The sequence below is a fragment of the Festucalex cinctus genome, chromosome 15, assembly GCF_051991245.1.
Source record: "Festucalex cinctus isolate MCC-2025b chromosome 15, RoL_Fcin_1.0, whole genome shotgun sequence".
Classification (NCBI taxonomy): Eukaryota; Metazoa; Chordata; class Actinopteri; order Syngnathiformes; family Syngnathidae; genus Festucalex; species Festucalex cinctus.
In genome coordinates, this window is record NC_135425.1 from 24976732 (window position 1) to 24996687 (window position 19956).

Genomic DNA, 19956 nt, shown 5'->3' on the forward strand with positions numbered 1-19956 from the left:
TAATGAGTATAAAAAAAAAATTAAATATTTTTAATCTGACGTCACTAAACGGAAGTTCCCCTATCGGCGGCGGAAGCGGCGTTGTTGACAACCGGGACGGCGCGACCATGGCCACCGAAGTGCGGCAGGAGCTCGCACAGCTGATGAATTCTTTTGGCTCCCACAAAGATCTCTCGGCCAAGTACGTGGCGCTTACCACAAACGTGTTTTTTACATTTTATCTGTCGATCATCTTGTACAGATTATGAAGCACCCCGTTTGACTAAAAAGGTGCCGATGTTATCATGACAAACCAAGCTAAGCTAACGTTAGCTTCTTTGCTGAGCAAGCTTTTTTTTTTCAGAATGAAATTTATTTGCGATGTAAACCGTTTTATCGATGTAGATTAAAGAATAAAAACAGTAACCACGTGAATAGCGTCTGAGAGACACACATGTCGGCACCATTTATTTGCACGTTGACAGTTAAGTAGCTAGCAACTACTTTTAGCTTAACGATGGACAACATACTATATAGTTGAATTTAGAGTGTGCTCACACATTGTTAAAATGTAGAACGTTATACAATTAGTACCAGAAAAAATCCTAAAATTTTGAAACACATATTGAAACGTCACGGCAAAAAAAGCACTGAAGTCGTGGTTGACAATAGATGGAACGACAAATTCTTTGAATTTTTATTCATTTAAAAAATCAATATTGCTGAGACGAGAACCGTTTTATATTGTGAAAAAAAATGCATAATTTTGTATATCTCCTTTTAAGATATAGACAAATCCTGGAAAAGGCTGTCCAATTCACAGATGCAGATCAGCTTGAATCCTTGAAGGCCTTTGTTGAAGCAAGTACGTAGCATTTTAATTCATCTTTTAAAGCGCTTGCTAGTGTTACTCATTCTCCATAACAATACAGTTTCCTACTCTTTATTTTTTACCCCCTAGTGGTCAATGAAAATGTGAGTTTAGTCATCTCGAGACAACTGCTCACGGACTTCTGCACACATCTGCCCAACTTGCCCGACGCCACGGCCAAGGCGGTGTATCACTTCACCTTAGAGAAGATCCAGCCGAGGGTCATTTCCTTTGAGGAGCAGGTAAACTATTCACTTATGTAACAACTCGCCACTTACCTCTGGTTCAAATGTCTTAAAGGTCTTAACATATATAGTTTTTAATTGCAGAATCATACTCTCATATTGATAATTATATAATAAAAAAAAAGACCTCAACCCCATTGAAAACCTGTGGCGTGAGCTAAAGAGGAGAGTGCAGAGGAGAGGCCACTGTTACTGTATTACATCTCCCATTTTGTTCTAATAATACAAATCTTCCTGGGGGATAGACTTACAACAATCAAACATGTGGCATGACAGTCAGTCGTTTTGCTATGTCGGTTGGTCTGTGGCCTGTCTGACGGTCCCACCTGACTGTCAGAATGTTCTTAACTGTGTGCAGGTGGCCTCCATCAGACAGCACTTAGCGACTATTTATGAAAAGGAGGGCGACTGGAGGAACGCCGCCCAAGTTCTAGTCGGCATTCCTCTGGAGACGGGGCAAAAGTAAGCTCGTCCTTTCACCCTTTCTTTTTATCCTCTATCTTTTTAAGCGTTCTTTTTTCCCCGTCCTCTCTAGGCAATATAATGTCGACTACAAGTTGGACACTTACCTGAAAATAGCCCGCCTCTATCTGGAGGACGACGACCCGGTGCAGGCTGAGGCCTACATCAACAGAGCCTCGCTACTTCAGAATGAGTCGTCCAACGAGCAGCTGCAAATACATTACAAGGCGAGCATGGCGGGGAGAGTGTGGACGTCGGGGCGCGCTGATCCGAAACGGTTGGTCAAACCAACGCGCCGCTCTCCCACTTTTTAGGTGTGCTACGCCAGGGTCCTCGACTTCAGGAGGAAGTTCATTGAAGCAGCGCAGCGATACAACGAGCTGTCTTACAAATCCATCGTCCACGAGAGCGAGCGTCTGGAGGCGCTCAAGCACGCGCTCAACTGCACCATTTTGGCGTCCGCAGGTTACGGTCAACTCATTTTTAGAGGATGCTAGTATTAGCAATCTCAAATGTGTTGTGGGGGAACATTTTTTAATTTTGGCCACAGCATAAATATTTACTGAAAAGTCACTTTTTTTTTTTTTTTGCTAAGGACAAAGCCCTCTCTAATATAAAAGTATTGCTTTGGCGCCATCTTGCTGCCTAGAAACTATATTAAAATAAGAGGGTAGCTTCATTTAATCAGGCGTTAGTGCCGTCTAATAGAAAAGTATATTAATATTAATATTTACTCCTGAAAAACATTTTTAGGCGATAGATGTTTTTTTTTTTTTTTTTTTTTAATTCACAGCATGGATGAGTTTGTCCCTCTATACATCCTGAACACTGCATTATTCATTTGTATTTTAATTTTTGGCAACAAATAATTATTTCATGCATATGTTATACCTAATTTGAAGGAAAGAAATAACTGACAGAGAAAATATTTTTGTATTTATTTTCCCTACATATGGAAATTGTGTGCATTAGAGTCACTTTTTAAAAGTTGCTCAAAGTTGCCGTCTGATGTTTTTTTGGAGAGACAAAGTTGTTCTATCTAGCAAGAAAAGTGCTAAGTTGTCATCAACACCAATTGCAGGGAGGGCGTTGCGTCAACGGTCATCTCTTTATTTTTTGCGGTATTCAAGGCCAGCAACGTTCCCGCATGTTGGCCACCCTCTTCAAGGACGAGCGCTGCCAGCAGCTGGCCGCGTACGGGATTCTGGAGAAAATGTATCTGGACCGCATCATCCGGGGGAACCAGCTGCAGGAGTTTGCGGCCATGCTCATGCCTCACCAGAAGGCCACCACGGCAGACGGTCGGTACCCATTAACACATTTCACTCGCCGCCATTTTCACATTTCGCAATCCCGTTCGCTCCCGGCTGTTTTACTGAATTTTGACTGATTTTGCAAGGCCCACAGAATATTGTGTTCTATTGCTATAAAAGCATGAAACCGACCAAAAGAAAGATGAAAGTCTCTTCTTTCATCAGGAAAAAAAAAAAGTATGTTTCTATCTGTTTCCGTTTTGCAGCAATTAGCATTAGAATAAAGCTAAGTTTCATTTTTCACAAATGTATTTAAAATTGTAAGTAATTTAGCTTTTTTTCTAGATGGCCCTGGTTGATCTCCTTTGCTCTGCTGCCACCTGCTGGCCGTTGGTGTAATAACTACCATTTCTGCAAGCGTTCTTTGCAGTTGAGAGGCTGCATCAAAGCTTTATGTATGCTCTAGCACAGGGGTGTCAAACTCATATTAGCTCAGGGGCCACATGTAGGAAAATATATTCGCAATTGGGCCGGATCGGTAAAATTGTAAAATAATTTGTAAAACATTGCCGTCAATTACATGCAGATTTTCGCTATTTGTGGGCCAGCCCTAAATTGTGGGGCGCATCTGTACAAATATTGTCCTAAATTTTTTTTTGCATAAACCTGTATATTGTTCACTGATTGTGTGCCGGGTGCCGTTAATGAAGTTATAAGGACGTTAATCCTTGTCATATGTGTAGTTGAATGTGTCTTATTCAGCATGTTTGTGTTTGATTCATGTTTTTATTTTTTAAACAAACTAACTTTAAATTGTGTTTAAAATAACGACATTCAGAACAATTCCATGTACAAGATGCATTGCTCAACTGAGCCTTACTTGTGTAATTATGAATTTATAAGCTTTGATTGTAGCCGGCTGATTAATTGGGCCGACAGTCTTTTTTTTTTTTATTTTTTTTTTTTAAACTTTACAAAACCATCTCGCGGGCCGGATTAAACCCCATTGCGGGCCTGATCCGGCCCCCGGGCCTTATGTTTGACACCCCTGCTCTAGCATAAAAAAAACAAAAACAAAAAAACATAAATACGTCTTTGGGACGCTTAAAACATAAAAAAAAAAAAAAAAGTATTTACATGTTATTGGGAGCAAATGAGTTAAGAACTTTCAGGTCAATCCGTTGCAGCATTAGTTGCACCTGTGTGTACGACCTGTATTTGGATTTGAAAATGGAAATGTGTTCGTGGCAAGAACAGTAACGGTAGCCGATGGAGTTGGTAGATGGAGAACATGTCTTGTTTCAGTTGTTTAATTCAAAAAGAGTAGTTTGCAAATTACACAGAGAAGGGCTTAGCAACATTAATGACGGAGGCGTCCTCTATTTTTCATGAGTGCTACTCGAAGGCCACATAGAACTAGTCACTTTCTAGCCAGAGGTATTCAGAAGCACCATTTTAAGAGTGGAGAAAATGTGGATGTGTATTTGTCCATTTTAAAAAAAAAAATATTAACCCATTGTACATCACATTATCTTAATATAATTTCATGTTTATTATTAAATCGTATTAACCCCGAACTTCTCTTCAGGCTCCAGCATCTTGGACAGAGCTGTGATCGAGCACAACCTTCTCTCCGCCAGTAAACTTTACAACAACATCACCTTTGAAGAGCTCGGAGCACTTTTGGAAATCCCTCCGGCCAAAGTGAGAAAGAACAATAGATGCAGGAAAATGTGACCGCTTCCGAAATATTGCGTCATTTGTTGCTATGTTGATTTCGTTTTCCTCGTTCCATGACAACCGATTCCCGAGCAAAGTACAGTCAACTGTACATTATTATCTTCAGTTACTTTACAATTCTAATTGATTTATTATTGATGTTGTATGTGCAGGCTGAGAAGATTGCGTCGCAAATGATCACTGAAGGACGCATGAACGGGTTCATCGACCAGATTGATGGCATCGTGCACTTTGAGAGTGAGTGGCGTGTTTTTTTTTTTTTTTTTTTTTTTTGTGATATAAAAGAAAATGAGACCAAAGTGAAATATTCCAAAACTTGAATGAGGCCTATGACCTGTACAATGCAGTAAAATACATATTTTCAGAAGTGAAGTAGAAAATAAAACTGAATTAATATGGTTGCATAAGTATGCACACCTTCACTGACAAAAACAAGAAGTGTCATGTGTTATGTGGACAGCAGGGGGAGCCCTCATACTAACGTTATGATGGACTGTTGAGCATTTATTAATATTTTTGATACCCAGTTTCTGGACTATGTACTAGTGCATATATTTTTTGTCCTCACTAATAAGACAATACAACATACTAGTCATTTTTTCACTACTGTAAAACATTTCCTTCTCTAAACATAGAAGGGCCAAAACATTTCTAATGAAAATTAAATTGCATAAAAAAAAATGTCGATATGTTACTGGCTTTTCAGCACGAGAGCCGCTTCCCACGTGGGACAAGCAGATCCAGTCGCTGTGTTTCCAGGTCAACAACCTCCTGGAAAAGATCCGACAGGCAGCTCCCGAGTGGGCCGCCCAAGCCATGGAGACCCAGATGAGTCAATAGAAGTCGCCCCACCTCGAGCGCACTTCTTTCTTTTTTTTCTTTTTTTTTTCCTCATCATCACAAGGTGCGCCAAAGGAAAATATGTCCCCTCCACCGTTCACATCCCATTGGCTGAATATTCCAAAGGCACATTTTTATTGGCCGGTGCCCCGCAGTGACTCATGTTTGCGTTGATGACACAAGTGCTCTCTGGCATTTTATTGACGACGTGTAATATGGCCAATGTGATTGCACTCAAGAGTTGACATGACATGTGATTAAATGTGCACACTGCTAGCAACTCAATCTGCTCTTTTTCAATACAGCACTGAAAAACGACTTTCAACAAAATCATCAGTCACTTGCTCTTATAATAGCCAAAATTGACGACTCCAGCTAGAGGTGGGAACCTCTGGCTACCTCACGATACGATACGATATGCGATACAAGGCTCACGATAACGATTATTACATACACGATATGACGATACAGAGATTATCGATATATTGCTCAGGTATGTAATAATTATAATAATAATAATAATAATAATTATTATTATTTATTATTAGAATAAAATAAATATCAATAAATAATACAATAATAATAAAAAATAATAATCCGTAATATAATAATAATATAAATAATATAAACACATAATATATATATATATATATATATATATATATATATATATATATATATATATATATATAAAATTATAATAATAAAAAACTAAGCTGATTAATCTTCTTCGCCTGAAGACTTGCGTCCATTTCCCCGCCACTCTTATGTTTTAATTTATTATTATTATTATTATTACTATGTTTTTATGTTGTAATGTTATTAATGCACACACACATTGAGTTCCTCCACATATTGACTTGCTTCACAGGCATATTACGTTCCCCTTCATCTGGCAATTAGTTTGGATTTTAAACATTGAAGGGCCAAAACATCCCTAATGAAAATTAAATTGCATAAAAAAAAAAAAAAAAAAAAAGACTAGCCACCAGAGGGTGCTAGAACTGCACAAGTGGTAGTCAAACTTGACTTTTTTCACAAATGTGTGGGACATTTAAATATCACGAACATGACGACGACGATATTGCGGCAGTTTTAATATCACGATATCGCGCTGATCGTTACATCCCTCCTTTAGACTAGCTTTGATTCAAAAACAAAACATGTTTTTTTGCAGCAAAAAAATAAAACATAACCACCATCCTACTCGCAGTTAAAAGGTCCTTTATTGAAAGATCACCACCATTACCAATCGTAAAGACGATAATTCAATCTCTTCTCAGAGACGATAACGCCTGCAACACTTAACAAAAGGGCGTTAACACAAGATATGAACAATCATCACCAGTTTTTTTTTTTTTTTTTATGACAGCTTTCTTATCACACCGAAGCAACTGCACTACAATCAGATTGAGGTCATTTTTTTTTTCCCTTCTAGCATTCTTGAGTTGAGCAATGATTAACTGGCCAGGTCAGGTGGTTTGCTGCTTCGTCGCGCTCCTTTCTCAGAAGATGCCTTGGTCCTTTCTCCGGTCGATGTCCCTCTTCAGCTGGCAGGTGGCGCACACCAGGCAGCACATATAGGCCATGTAGTCGTTGCATAGGGACCCCTGTAAACACGCAAGCGGGTACTCTCGTTTGACTGAGTAACAGCGGAGAAGAATGGCCTCGCTGAGTAAACATGCAGTCTCATCATCACAAAGGAAGTTGGGCGTCGGTGGTGGAAAAAGCAAATAGTTGATGTGTCTGGTTTCGCAAAGCTTTCGCCTTTGTCGAATCCAGTCTTATGAGCTAACAAACACACATTTGTAAATGGTGAAGAAAATACTATTTTCAGTTAGCCTAAACTGTCAACTGCGAACATGGAAGAAAAATGTTGTCTTTGCTGAACCCGATGTACGTTTTCGATGAATATGTTCATAATATTGAAGTAACTTAAGTCCTCATAGAACTTCGCGTACATGCTTTCGTAAAAATTGAAGAAAATATTGTCTTTCATTTACCACCTATTAGGTTTAAGAAACAACAACCACATTTTGCATATTAGCCTTAACTAGCATAGCATGTTTGCATGAGAACTGAAGAGAATTTGGTCTTAACTAAATTAGAGTGAAAGTCAATCTTAAGGATTTCTTGCCAATAATATGTTATATGTGACCTCACTAGTCTAAACGTAACATTCTGATTAATATTACATTTGTGGAATATGAGTTATGAACCAAAATCCAGACTTATTTCTCCATCTCAGGGGGCAGCCATTTTGCCTCTTGCTGTCGACTTCAGATGACATCACAGTTGCTCAGGGCTCAGGCAACGACCAATCACAGCTCACCTGTTTTCTGAAGCTGAGCTGTGATTGGTTGTTATCTGAGCAACTCTGATGTCATCTTCAGTCGACAGCAAGTGACAAAATGGCCGCCCCCTGAGATGGATTTTTATCCAATTTCAGGGGGCGGCCATTTTGCTTCTTGGATTTTTATCCATCTCGGGGGCGGCCATTTTGCCTCTTGCTGTTGACTTCAGATTACATCACAGTTGCTCGGAGCTCAGGTAGGTGAGCTGTGATTGGTTGTTACTTGAGCAACTCGGATGTCATCTTCAGTCGACAGCAAGTGACAAAATGTCCGCCCCCTGAGGTGGATAAAAAGCCATATCAGGGGGCGGCCATTTTGCACTCTTGCTATCGACTTCAGATGACATCAGTGTTTCTCAGGCAACGACCAATCACAGCTCATCTGTTTTCTGAAGCTGAGCTGTGATTGGTTGTTACCTGTGAGCAACTGTGATGTCATCTTCAGTCGAGAGCAAGTGACAAAATGGCCGCCCCCTGAGATAGACAAAAAGCCATCTCAGAAAGGCACAAAAGTGGACGTTCTTTGGCAAAGGATAGCGAGTTGTTGGCGCCGCGCGCACGTACGTTGATGTTGTATCGGGTCCGGTAGACGCTGCGGATGGCCGGGTTCAAGCCGCACAGGCAGCACTCGTCCATGTCGCTGGCGATGCTGCAGCTCAAGCACGAGAAGCACCACAGGCCGTAGCAGCCTGCGGACGCGGGAAGGAGAAAAGTTGAGGCACGGGCGACGCGACATGCAGGTACACCTGCAATGCACTCACACCGAGTTCAAATTTTCTTTTTCAGGCCATATCGCTCAGCACTAGCACCACGTGGCGGCAAACCCAATTCTTCTATCTTTTCTTACTGGCTGATTTATTGCCATGTGACTTATATTGCGCTATATACTGTCATCACTTTATCGTTTTTTTAAATTGTTTTATTAGTGTTGACTGTTGGTCAACTGTTGGTGCTGAACCTGCTCAAGTTCACTCCCAAGTTCATCATGAAATAATACACCGTAAAAAGAAAAATGCCGTTTTTACGGTAAATGACCGTAAAAATGTGGTTGCCGAAAGTGTACCGTTAAATTACGGTGACACATTTTCTATGTTCACGGTAATAAAAAAAATATTTAAAAATTATAAAATGTACTTAATACCAGATTGTACTCTTTTAAAAGTTTTGTCGTGTAAAAAAAATAAATAAATTACCGGAAAATTTACATAAAAAAAAAATGCTATTTTGCTATGCTATGTTTATATTTCTATGGTAATAAAGCGCTTTCGTACTTCACAATGATCTCAAAGTTCTTGTTGGTGCGGGATCTGCTCAACAAGTGACTCCCAAGTTCATCATGAAATAATATTTTGATGTTTTGATGCCTATTTACATATTCACATAGTGAGCTTTTTTTGTTTTTGTTTTTTTTGGTTTTTTGTTTTGTTTATAAAGAGAACTTACAAGTTCCGCAATCGTCGCAGAAGTCACACAAGCCGGTCTGGAAGTCAGAGGCTGGATATCGGCCCGGTTGACTCGTTACCGCCATGATGATGACGAATGATGATGATGATGATGATCAGAACTGGGATGAGAAGGGCTTTGTCACTCAAGTTCACAACATTAGGTACACATAAAAACATGCTGCAATTATAACACTGGTCAACTTTTTTTTTTTTTCTGCATGCCATATTTTCGACAATTAAAACTGATAATTAACACGCATCGACAATTTATGAAATGTACTTATAGTGTTTGTGCTTTGACTTCAATCGTGTTTACATTTGTTTACTGATTAAAAAAAATTGCCAGAATTTTCACACGAGACGTGATTTGCATGTCGAATGCGCTCTGCGATAATCATCTTTCACAATATTGCAACAAAAGTGAAAGAAAAAACAAATACAGCCTCAGCAAAAAGCATCTAAAATGTAGCATAAAGAGAATGATACCAATAGCATAACTTGCATATTAGCAGCACTTACAAAAACAAAAACAAAAAATCTCAAAAACTAGTAGTCAATTAGGAAAAAAAAAAGAACCTTTTTCAAGCCGTTATTTAAATATTTTTAGTTAACTTAGTGCAAAACGTATTTACTGGACCCGCCATAAAATGGTTGGTTCTCAGAAAAAAAAATAGGACTTTATTCCTGTAATAATATGCCAGAAAACCATATCGGAGCTTTCAGTTTCCCCAAACCTAAAGTAGCAAGCTTGTTTGTTTTATGGTCATTTCAAGAAATGCTGAAAACAGAATAATAAGCAACTCTTACCGTGTGAAATCGCTGTTCAAAGGAACTGCTGAGGGGGAGAAACATTCACGTTGTTTTTATCAAGATGGGACGTTTTTATAGAAAGCCACTCCCTTGCTTACTGCTGCACCTGTTTTTTTTTCCATGTTGCCTTTTCCGCTTGCGAATCTAAACTTTGGTCATATCATAAATGTGTTGTGTTAGGTTAGGGGGGAAAAAAATATATAAGTACTAACTTGAAATGACAACAATTCATCAACAATTAAATGGTGTCATTGTTGTTTTAAATGCTCTGAGATTAAACATGGGTTAATGTAAAGTTGATATGACTGCTTCCATATTGGTTCACAAGCAGAAGTGGAGAGGAACTACAAAAAAAAAAAAAAAAAGTGAACATCTACTTCCCTCTTTTATCAACACGTAATGACCACATTTATTAACTTGAGTGAACGCTTACCAAAAGATGTATGTCAATTTACTCACCAAACAAAAATGGAATGTATGTATATGCATACTTTATACAGTAAGTTAGTGGAAGGCGACATTGTGTTTAATTTTTGCAACTTACCTGTACATTGTATTTATTGGCCGGTCTCTCCGGTGTCCCTTCTGTGACAGAAAGATCGCAGTTCCTCCAATTCGCCTCACGGGGTCGCCAGAACATCGCAAAGTGATCAACGTGAAGCGAGTCGTGTTTTGGTAAATGATGTTTAGTCCTGCCACATAATCGTCACTTGCGTGTGACAAACATAAGACAGTCACCACCAAGTCATTCGGGCTCTATGGAACATATTAGTGGATTTCTAATGACTACTTAAATGAGAGGACAATAATTATAAAAAAAAAAAAAAAAAAGGAGTTGCTTGTCACCATGACAACCGCAGCTCAACTTCGTGTTGACATCCAGCGGGGGTGCTGAGATTTTTTATTTATTTATTTGTTTTTTACCCTGATGGACATGCGCACAGATGATTTGAAAAGAGGCACATCTGCACTGACGTCACCCCCCTCCCGAAAAAAAAAAAAAAAAGGGAGACGGGGGGGAAAGCTGCCAATTTGAAGTGGGACATACCCCCGGTGCGAGTGCGATCCTCCAAAGCCGAAAGCCCAACTCGCTTCTCTCCCTTTGCATGCATGCGTGCACTACCCCCCACCACCTCCCCACTCTCACCCCATCTCCCCTCCTCTCTCTTGCAACCTCAACTCACTTTTTAAGCCAGCCTGAGTCACGATTATAACGGGTTGGAGAAAATCGAGAGAGCGCATGGGGAGGCGAGTGCATTGTTTTTGTTTTGTTTTGGTTTGGTTTTGTTTTGATTTCGAGCGACTGGGTTGCTTCCATGCGCAGCCGAGAGGATGAACGAGGAGCCCGCCAGGAGATGAGCGCAGGAGCACGCACCGGGCCGGTGCTTCGTGGGGCGGACATCGGCTTTTTGGACGCGCATCCAGCAGCACACTCGGACCGGAGCTGACCACTACCACGGTAAAATAGGCCTCCACTAACTTTACCGAACTGTATGACAGGTGCTTGTTGTTTTTGAAAGTGCTGTCTGTCCTCCAAAAACGCACTCCTCATTAGGTACACACCTGCACAAAACACAAGAGCAGCGAGGACTAAATTGTCGCGTATGTACGATACTTCACTATTTTCTTCCACTTTTGGTTGGTTAAAGACTTGAAATTGCACAGTAATTTGTCCTCTGTCTATTCAGAAACCTGAAGTCCAGTGGACTGTTGTGTCTTTGATGCTTTCAAAGACACGTGTTATGTTTGCCAAATACTGGTTCGCCGGTTACTTTTAAGTTGTCTTTGATAGATTCACAAAGACAAGTACGTTAAGTCAATAGAGGACTCACGTGTCTTTGATGTTTTTAAATTTCACCTAATACATGCTGCCTGTTCAGAAACCTGAGGTTCAGGGGACTCTTGTGTCTTTGATGCTCTCAAAGACACGTGTTGTGTTTGCCAAATACTGGTTCGCCGGTTACTTTTAAGTTGTCTTTGATAGATTCACAAAGACAAGTACGTTAAGTCAATAGAGGACTCACGTGTCTTTGATGTTTTTAAATTTCACCTAATACATGCTGCCTGTTCAGAAACCTGAGGTTCAGGGGACTCTTGTGTCTTTGATGCTCTCAAAGACACGTGTTGTGTTTGCCAAATACTGGTTCGGCGGTTACTTTTAAGTTGTCTTTGATAGATTCACAAAGACAAGTACGTTAAGTCAATAGAGGACTCGTGTCTTTGATGTTTTAAAATTTCACCTAAGACATGCTGCCTATTCAGAAACCTGAAGCTCAGGGGACTCTTGTGTCTTTGATGCTCTCAAAGACACGTGTTGTGTTTGCCAAATACTGGTTCACCCGTGATTGTCAAGTTGTGTTTTGATAGATTCCCAAAGACAAGCATGTTAAGTTAATAGAGGACTCGCGTGTCTTTGATGTTTTCAAATTTCACCCAATACATGCTAAACACTTGAAGACAATTGTAAGACTGCAACCTTTGCCAATACTGTCTTCGATGTTTGCAAACCTATAAGTTCATTCAAAAGTTTTGGTCATTGGAGAAACGATCATAACCGAAACAACTCAGGAGTGTCTTTGATGTTGTAAAAACTATGCATAAAAAAAAAATGATATGACTACTTAATTGTCTTTGAGATTTTAAAAATGCATGCTAAGTTCATCAATGAGGAAAAATTTGCATGAATTGATGAGGATCAAATTTTCTCAGTGTTCACATTAGGTGCATTGAATGTTTTTTTTTTTTTTAAATACACTCGATCAAAGACTCCTGATTGTCTCATTTACAAAAAAGTTCTGTCCAAAAATGTACTACCCTTACTAGGTACGCCTGCAAAAGCTCAAGCGACAATTCTGTCTTTGATGTTGTCCCAAACACGTCCAATACATATTTGTTAAAGAATGAAGCTTGTCTTTGCTAAATTGTCATTCTAACGTCTTCATAACTTGATTTTAATGCTAGAAATGGTCCAAATGTCAATTGGATTTCAAAACAATCAGCAGATGTCCTGATGGTCGATAAGTTTTCAAATGAAAAGGTTTTCTTTTAATGTCTTCATAGTTTTGTTGTAATATTAGAAATGGTGGAAATGTCCATCCGCATCCAAAACAATCAGTCCAGAGCAGATCTCTGAATTACTTCCTGATGAAAATGTTGCTCTTTATTCATCAATCTTAGTTGGATCTTCTTTTTACATCTTCATATTTTTGGTCCTTAATCTTAGAAATGCTGGTCCAGTCCAAGGAGCCTCCGTTTTGGAACACAAAGACGACAACCGCGAAGCACGAGCGGTCGTCCTAACGCTTTTGATTGATTCCTCTGGCAGGAATGCAGATGGATGGGCCGAGGCAAGTTTCCGATGTAGAGCTTCCTCTCCGGAGTTCCACCTGAGCGTCTGATGGATCGCCGTGTTTTGGCTGAGCTGCGGACATGAATCGTGAGGACTCGGCCGTGACGTGGACGCGCTTGCCTCCGGGAGAAATCTGAGCGTTCAGGATACACGCGGACCCTTTTTTTCTTTTTCTCAAACCAGCGAGGCGGACGCAAACCATGGAGTTGTTATGGTTTGGCCTCGGACTGAGCGCATGTTTTTAGTCCGACTGTAGCACCCTCTTCCCCTTCCTCCTCCTACTCCATCCCATCCCACCCCCCACCCCCAGTCCCGTAACCCGCCACCCCTTTCCTCATGTCACATCTTTCCAAGAATTATGGAAATTTTGTGGAAGACGCTGACTTGGACATTGAGCCTGGTGGTCATGGCTGCTTCCGAGTTTCAGAGCGTCGATCGACTTTCGCGCAACTCTCAAGGTAGGATGTCGAAACAAATCTTTCGGTTCGTATCCCGGAATGTTTGACTTCTAAAGGGTTCAACGTTACCGGTCATCTTCTCACAACTACTGGACTTCTTCTGGTTGTCCCGTTCACAGAGGAGTTCCTGTCCTACCTGCAGCACTACCAGCTGACTGTCCCCGTGCGAGTGGATGAGAACGGAGAGTTCCTGAGCTACACTGTGAAGCACCATCGACCCGGCCGACGGAGACGCGGGGCGGCTGACCCCTCGGCGGGCCCGTACCCGGAACCGCCCGAGTCGCAGCTTTTCTACAGACTCTCCGCCTACGGGAAGCACTTCCACTTAAACCTGACTCTCACCCCTCGCCTGGTCTCCAAGCACTTCACGGTGGAATACTGGGGCCGTGACGGCATGGAGTGGCGCCACAACATGGTTGACAACTGCCATTATGTGGGATTCTTGCAAAACCGGCGTGGTGCCACGAGAGTGGCGCTGAGCAACTGCAATGGCCTGGTGAGCACAAAGTAACTATTAGAAACCTTTCAGGTATGAAAAAGATCGTACAGGAGGTAAATGGAAGTCCAGTTGGCAGTTAGCGGAAATTCAGACATAGTTATCATCATCTTGGAATAATGGCACACTCACTCAGTGAAACAGAACGCGCTGTAGAGGTGACGTTAGCTAGCAGGCTAGCTATTATCAATCCATCCATCTTCTACTGCTTATCCAAGGTCGGTTCACGGGCGCAGCAGCTTTAGGAGGGAAACCCAGACTTCCCTCTCCCCAGCCACTTCAACCAGCTCTACCGGCGGGATCCCAAGGCGTTGCCAGGCCAGCTGAGTGACATAGTCTCTCCAGTGCATCCTGGGTCGTCCTCGGGGGCCTTCCGCCGGTGGGACATGCCCGGAACACCTCTTCAGGGAGGTGTCCAGGAAGCATCCGAACCAGATGCCCGAGCCACCTCAGTGGCTCCTCCCAACTCTAAGGGAGAGCCCGGACACCCTGGAGGAAACTCATTTCGGTCGCTTGTATTCTGGATGTTGTTCTTTCGGTCATAACCCACAGCTTGTGACAATAGGTGAGGGTAGGAACGTAGATCGACCGGTAAATCGAAAGCTTTGCCTTTCGGCTCAGCTCTTTCTTCACCACAACGGACCGATACAGAGTCCACATTACTGCAGACGCTGCACCGAACCGCCTGTCGATCTCCGGTTCCATCCTGCCCTCACTCGTGAACAAGACCCCAAGATACTTGGGGCAGGATCTCATCCCCAACCCGGAGAGGGCATGCCACCCTTGAATATGGAGGTGCTGATCTCGATCCCAACCGCTTCACACTCGGCTGCGAACCGCTACAGTGAGAGTTGGAGATCGCGGCTTGATGAAGCCAACAGCACCACATCATCTGCAAAAAGCAGAGATGCAATGCTGAGGCCACCAAACCGGACCCCCTCAACCCCTCGGCTCGGCTCCGCCTAGAAATTCTGTCCATAAATCAGTGACAAAGGGCAGCCTTGGTGGAGTCCAGCCCTCATTGGAAACAAATCCGACTTAGTGCCTGCAATGCGGACCAAACTCTGACACAGGTCATGCAGGGACCGATCAGGGGGCTCGGTGCCCGTACTCCCAAAGAACCCCCCACAGGACTCCCCGAGGGACACGGTCGAACGCTTTCCCCAAATCCACAAAACACATGTAGACTGGTTGAACGAACTCCCACGCACCCTCGAGGACCCTGCCGAGGGTGTAGAGCTGGTCCACCGTTCCACGGCCCGGACGAAAACCACACTGCTCCTCCTGAATCCGAGATGTGACTTCCCGACGGACCCTCCTCTCCAGCACCCCTGAATAGACCTTACCAGGGAGGCTGAGGATTGTGATCCCTCTATAGTTGGAACACACCCTTCGAGAAGGGGGACCGCCACCCCGGTCTGCCAATCCAGACGTACTGTCCCTGATGTCCACGTGATGTGGTAGAGGCGTGTCAACCACAATAGCCACCTAGCTATTAGGCTAGCTATTATGTTATGCTAAATTACTCAAAGACAACCCAAACAAACATTTAAAAAATATCCATGAGAAAATGTTTACCACAAACCCGATGACAGATGTTTGCTTCCCCAACTTTTTAAGAAAAAAAACACAACAACAACGTAATGCGCTACAGACCAGTTTCGTGGTAGTAAACAAGGCGCCAGGATACTTCTGGCTGGCAACAAAAAGTGGAGGACTTCTGCTGACCTGAACCCTTTTCTGCCAGGACGTGATTTACAAAATTATTCCTGCGCAACCTGTGGGTGACAAGAACAAATTGAGTCGATGTCATAAATTGTTCTGTAGATAGCACGATTGCCTGGTGGCAGAATAGCAAAAGTGTTTTATGTTTTAGTCTTGATTTCATCATCATCGGCAGGTTTAGTTTGAGTGAATACATCGCTGAGTACGCTACAGCGGGCGGTCCAAGAGAATCCGACTGTGCCATTAGGAATAACCTTCTTAGTCATATGCCAGGGAAATCGACCATCCATCTTAGCAACAGATTGTAAGTCAACCAGCATCAGTCAACAAAGGAACCACCCAAGGGAAGGATTGGCTCACGTACAACTCATGCTAGTACGTAAACCTCTATCTACCATGACCCAGGTTAAGGAATTTTCTGAATTTCCACCGCATCTTTGCTTCAATCAACTTGAAATGAAAATTATGGCCAGCGTTGGGTCTCCCTTCCGAGCAATTTAATTCTTTTCGACCGACGCGTCACACGTTCCAACTGCAGCGGTCGAAAAGAAGGCTAAAAATCATCATTCAGGTCATTAACCACTGTTTTCTTAACCACACTGCCTTGGTCAAATGACCCATGAGGGTTTGTTTACTTGCGGTTGCCGGAGAACGCTTTTGGCGTTTGCCACCCGGAAGAACGCGTGAACCTCGCGGTGAAATGTCGTATGACACAAAAAGCCTCGGCTTGGCCTAGCGGGTGACGGCCAGCCAAGCGTTCATAGGAAGCGGCGCACAACATTAGAGCCATTGTAGTTTGCCTGACAGGACCTTGGCGGGAGGCGGTGCCGCCGGAGGTGAACCAAACCAACTCGGGCAGACGTTATCGGCTTTTCATACTCGTTAAATGCCAGATTTAACTTACAATACTCGAGTTACTTAATTCGGTCAATTCGTTAATAGCTTGCAATTAAAAGAAGTTTTTTTTGTTTTTGTTTGAACAAAAACCTCAGTCCGCATGCATTCTTCCGCTGGGCTGCGGCTTATGTTTCAGTCGTTGTGCCATCGTTTTTTTTTTTTCTTTCAGTCAATATTTGTTACAGTTATTGGCCAGTCAACATGACACACTGATAATGTAATGCAACAAACGACTTGGCAGCAACAAGAATCCAAGAAAGGAAAATGAAGTGTAGCTTGCAAATGTGAAGATGTAGTCGCCTCGTAGCCAAATGTGTTGGCAGCATCTAGACGCAGCATCATAAATTGAATTAGTGTTTGCTCCCCCCAACCCCCCCTCCTCCTCACAACACCAAAAATGGTCAAAAGCGAGCATGCGCTTTAATGCAATCAGCCGTCTGGACAATTGCAAAACATTGACTCACTCTTTAAAAGACCCAAATAAAATAAGTTTTATATTTTCACAGTGCCAAGACACTTTTGTCTGCTCTAAAGAGGTGCTTTAGGATAATTGTTTGAATGTGAGTCCTCGCTCTTAATTGCTTGTTTGACTGGCTGCTGCTAAAGGATTACGTATTTAAATACCGACTATTTGGCTTTGCTCCTCTTTTTTTTTTTTGTGGCCGGGAATCTTGGAGGAGACGTAAAACTAACAGATAAGGGTCAGTGAATGCTATTTGAAAGCGTTGAAAAAGTCAGCTGGCCCAGGGGGTTCTAAAAATGTATCCTAATGGGAGAAATTTTTCCAAGGATCCCCTCATAATCCTATTGGCAATCGAATATGCTTTTAATATTATGTTTGAGAGTCAAATTTTAAAGAATATTTGAAAGAATGGAGAGTTACCCTTAGTAGCTAACTTCTCCGATAGCCACTAGCTAGCTAATGACCGGCGGTTTGGGATACTGTCGGACTCACAATGAATTCGGCAAGTATACAGTCCTTTTTAAACGATTTCTTACATTGTGAAGATAACAAGCGTGAAAGCTACATGACTAAAACAGGAGACGCAAACATAGCAGCCTGTGTGTGACAGAATGCTATTGGCTAGCTAGTGGCTAATATGGCTACTTTGTTGTGTTGTCCACTCGAGCTGTTAGCCACAGGCTAATATTTGGTCAGAATGTTACAAATATTACTCAGTTGTTGTGTATTTTAACGGATAACAGGTAAATGCTAGCTCATTAGCTGGCTAGCTTTTTTTTTTTAAATTAGGTTAAGTACTACGGACTATGCTTATTACATAGCCTATAATGACAACATTCTTTTGAACGATTATTGACATTGTGATGATTAAACAACAATAATATCACTAAAAATTAAATGGCTGACATTGTTTCTTGCGCCTTTTGACAATATAAACAGCTACCGAAAACGTTGAAGCCAACAAATGATTTCTGCGAATAACTTTAAGGAATGCAATATGGTTTCACACTGTTCTGTTGACATCTTCTTTTGTTTTGCCGCACTTCTTCCTCTGCGACAAGCACGGGGTCATCACCACGGAGGAAGAGCAGTATTTAATCGAGCCATTGAAGAACATATCCTCCCCCACCGACGACTGGAACCTGGAGGAAGCACAGCAACACGTTATTTATAAAATGTCCGCCATGCCCTCGTCGCAGGAACAGAGCCAGGAGTTGAGCTGTGGCATTTCAGGTGGGTGCACCGTCCTTGTCAGGGTTTCTCAAAGTAGTGGTTAGTCACATATATATAAAAGTACTAAGTCTTAACCTTAGCTAAACTGTGACAATAACGTAGCTTACCTGTCTTTGTGGGCTTCATAGCTAAGGGATGAAGTTGCATGTCATAGTTGTGTCTCTTATTTTGAGTTGCAAGACACACAAGATGTTTCATTTGTCATGTGTAGAAAGAAGCAGTAAGAAGGATGGAATTCTTATTTATGTCTGCCCCCGCGCTGAAAACACAGTCTTTAGAATGTTACCTACATCGCTGATTACATCAACAAGATAAGCGAGACAACAAAGTTAAACATCATCTTCACTATCATTTGCCTCTCTTTATACAATAAAAAAGAGAACAACAAAGATCTGTTCAACCATTCAATTTGTTCTGTTAAAAATTCCAAGATTTTACTCCAACAACAGAATGTAAAGAAAGAAAGAAAGAAAAGAAACGTACATTTTACTCACCATGCATACCACAACCCACATTCTCGATTCCCAAACGCGCAGTACTTATGGTCGATTGTCTTTTCAGTTTTAATTCCCCAAACGACTGGAGCCCTGCAACAAATCATAAAACTCACCTCGTTCATCATCGTTGAAAAAGTCAGCAGCGAGGGAATCCTGTACAGGATTGCTGTACCTGATTTTGACTTGTTTAGAACCTTTTATTCGCCATGCGCTATGATGTAATGTCATGTTTTATGTAATTATATAATACTGCAGTTTTTCTTGTATTTTCTTGGTTGTACCCTCCCCGTCAGCTGCCATGTCAGCATTGCAAACGAAAATCTGTTCACAATTTCCTTGACACGGATAAATAAACGTTATAAGGCGAGACTTGTTAACATAAGTGAAGTCTGAAAGTACCGAGTCAAAGTCAAGTTGAGTGTTTCATAAGCTTTAGCCAGCCAGGCAAATCTCAAGTCATAAATTTGGTGACTTAAGTCTGACTCGAGTCATCTCTCTTATCTCTCCTTCTGCAGCTCCAAATAAACGTTGTGCCGAGAGTTCTGACATTCACATGCAAGAAGACCTTAACTCTTTGACCGCCAAAAACGTTTAATAACGTTTAGTAAAATCACGATGTATGCCGCCATAAACGTTAAGTGACGCCAACTACTTTTTTTTTTGTGAATATATCAGTGGTCAGTGCAACGTCCAAGTGCAGCGCAGCCGGGTCAATGAGTTGCGAAATAAAAAAACACCCACTAACTATGGCCAGCAGATGGCAGCAGTAGCTGCTCGGGCCCTAACTAGAGCTGCGAATTACAATGAAACATGACGCAATCTGACGAAATAGAACGCTTT

At 41.9% G+C, this 19956-nt stretch overlaps 3 protein-coding genes across 3 annotated transcripts in view; 2 read left to right on the plus strand and 1 right to left on the minus strand.

Moving 5' to 3' along the window:
• The first annotated feature begins 63 nt into the window (after positions 1-63).
• On the plus strand, positions 64-5670 carry cops4 (COP9 constitutive photomorphogenic homolog subunit 4 (Arabidopsis)). The gene is made up of 10 exons (XM_077498199.1): positions 64-181; positions 765-844; positions 941-1092; positions 1454-1557; positions 1631-1784; positions 1872-2022; positions 2688-2858; positions 4399-4514; positions 4703-4787; positions 5257-5670. The coding sequence occupies exons 1-10, from the start codon at positions 108-110 to the stop codon at positions 5388-5390; spliced, it is 1221 nt and encodes a 406-aa protein (XP_077354325.1). The 5' UTR covers positions 64-107; the 3' UTR covers positions 5391-5670.
• A 927-nt stretch (positions 5671-6597) lies between these two features.
• On the minus strand, positions 6598-10117 carry LOC144002385 (placenta-specific gene 8 protein-like). Its single transcript, XM_077497591.1, has 4 exons — positions 9996-10117; positions 9187-9307; positions 8308-8432; positions 6598-7000 (listed from the first exon to the last, which is right to left on the minus strand). Exons 2-4 carry the CDS (start codon positions 9269-9271, stop codon positions 6896-6898), a joined length of 315 nt encoding a protein of 104 aa, XP_077353717.1. The 5' UTR covers positions 9272-9307; positions 9996-10117; the 3' UTR covers positions 6598-6895.
• A 1039-nt stretch (positions 10118-11156) lies between these two features.
• The window catches only part of adamts6 (ADAM metallopeptidase with thrombospondin type 1 motif, 6), a 52270-nt gene continuing 43470 nt past the window's right edge, over positions 11157-19956 (plus strand). Inside the window, exons 1-4 of the mRNA XM_077497618.1 lie at positions 11157-11457; positions 13324-13805; positions 13925-14301; positions 18448-18619. Coding sequence (XP_077353744.1) covers positions 13706-13805; positions 13925-14301; positions 18448-18619 — 649 coding nt within the window. The 5' untranslated portion in view covers positions 11157-11457; positions 13324-13705. The remainder of the gene's footprint in view (positions 11458-13323; positions 13806-13924; positions 14302-18447; positions 18620-19956) is intronic.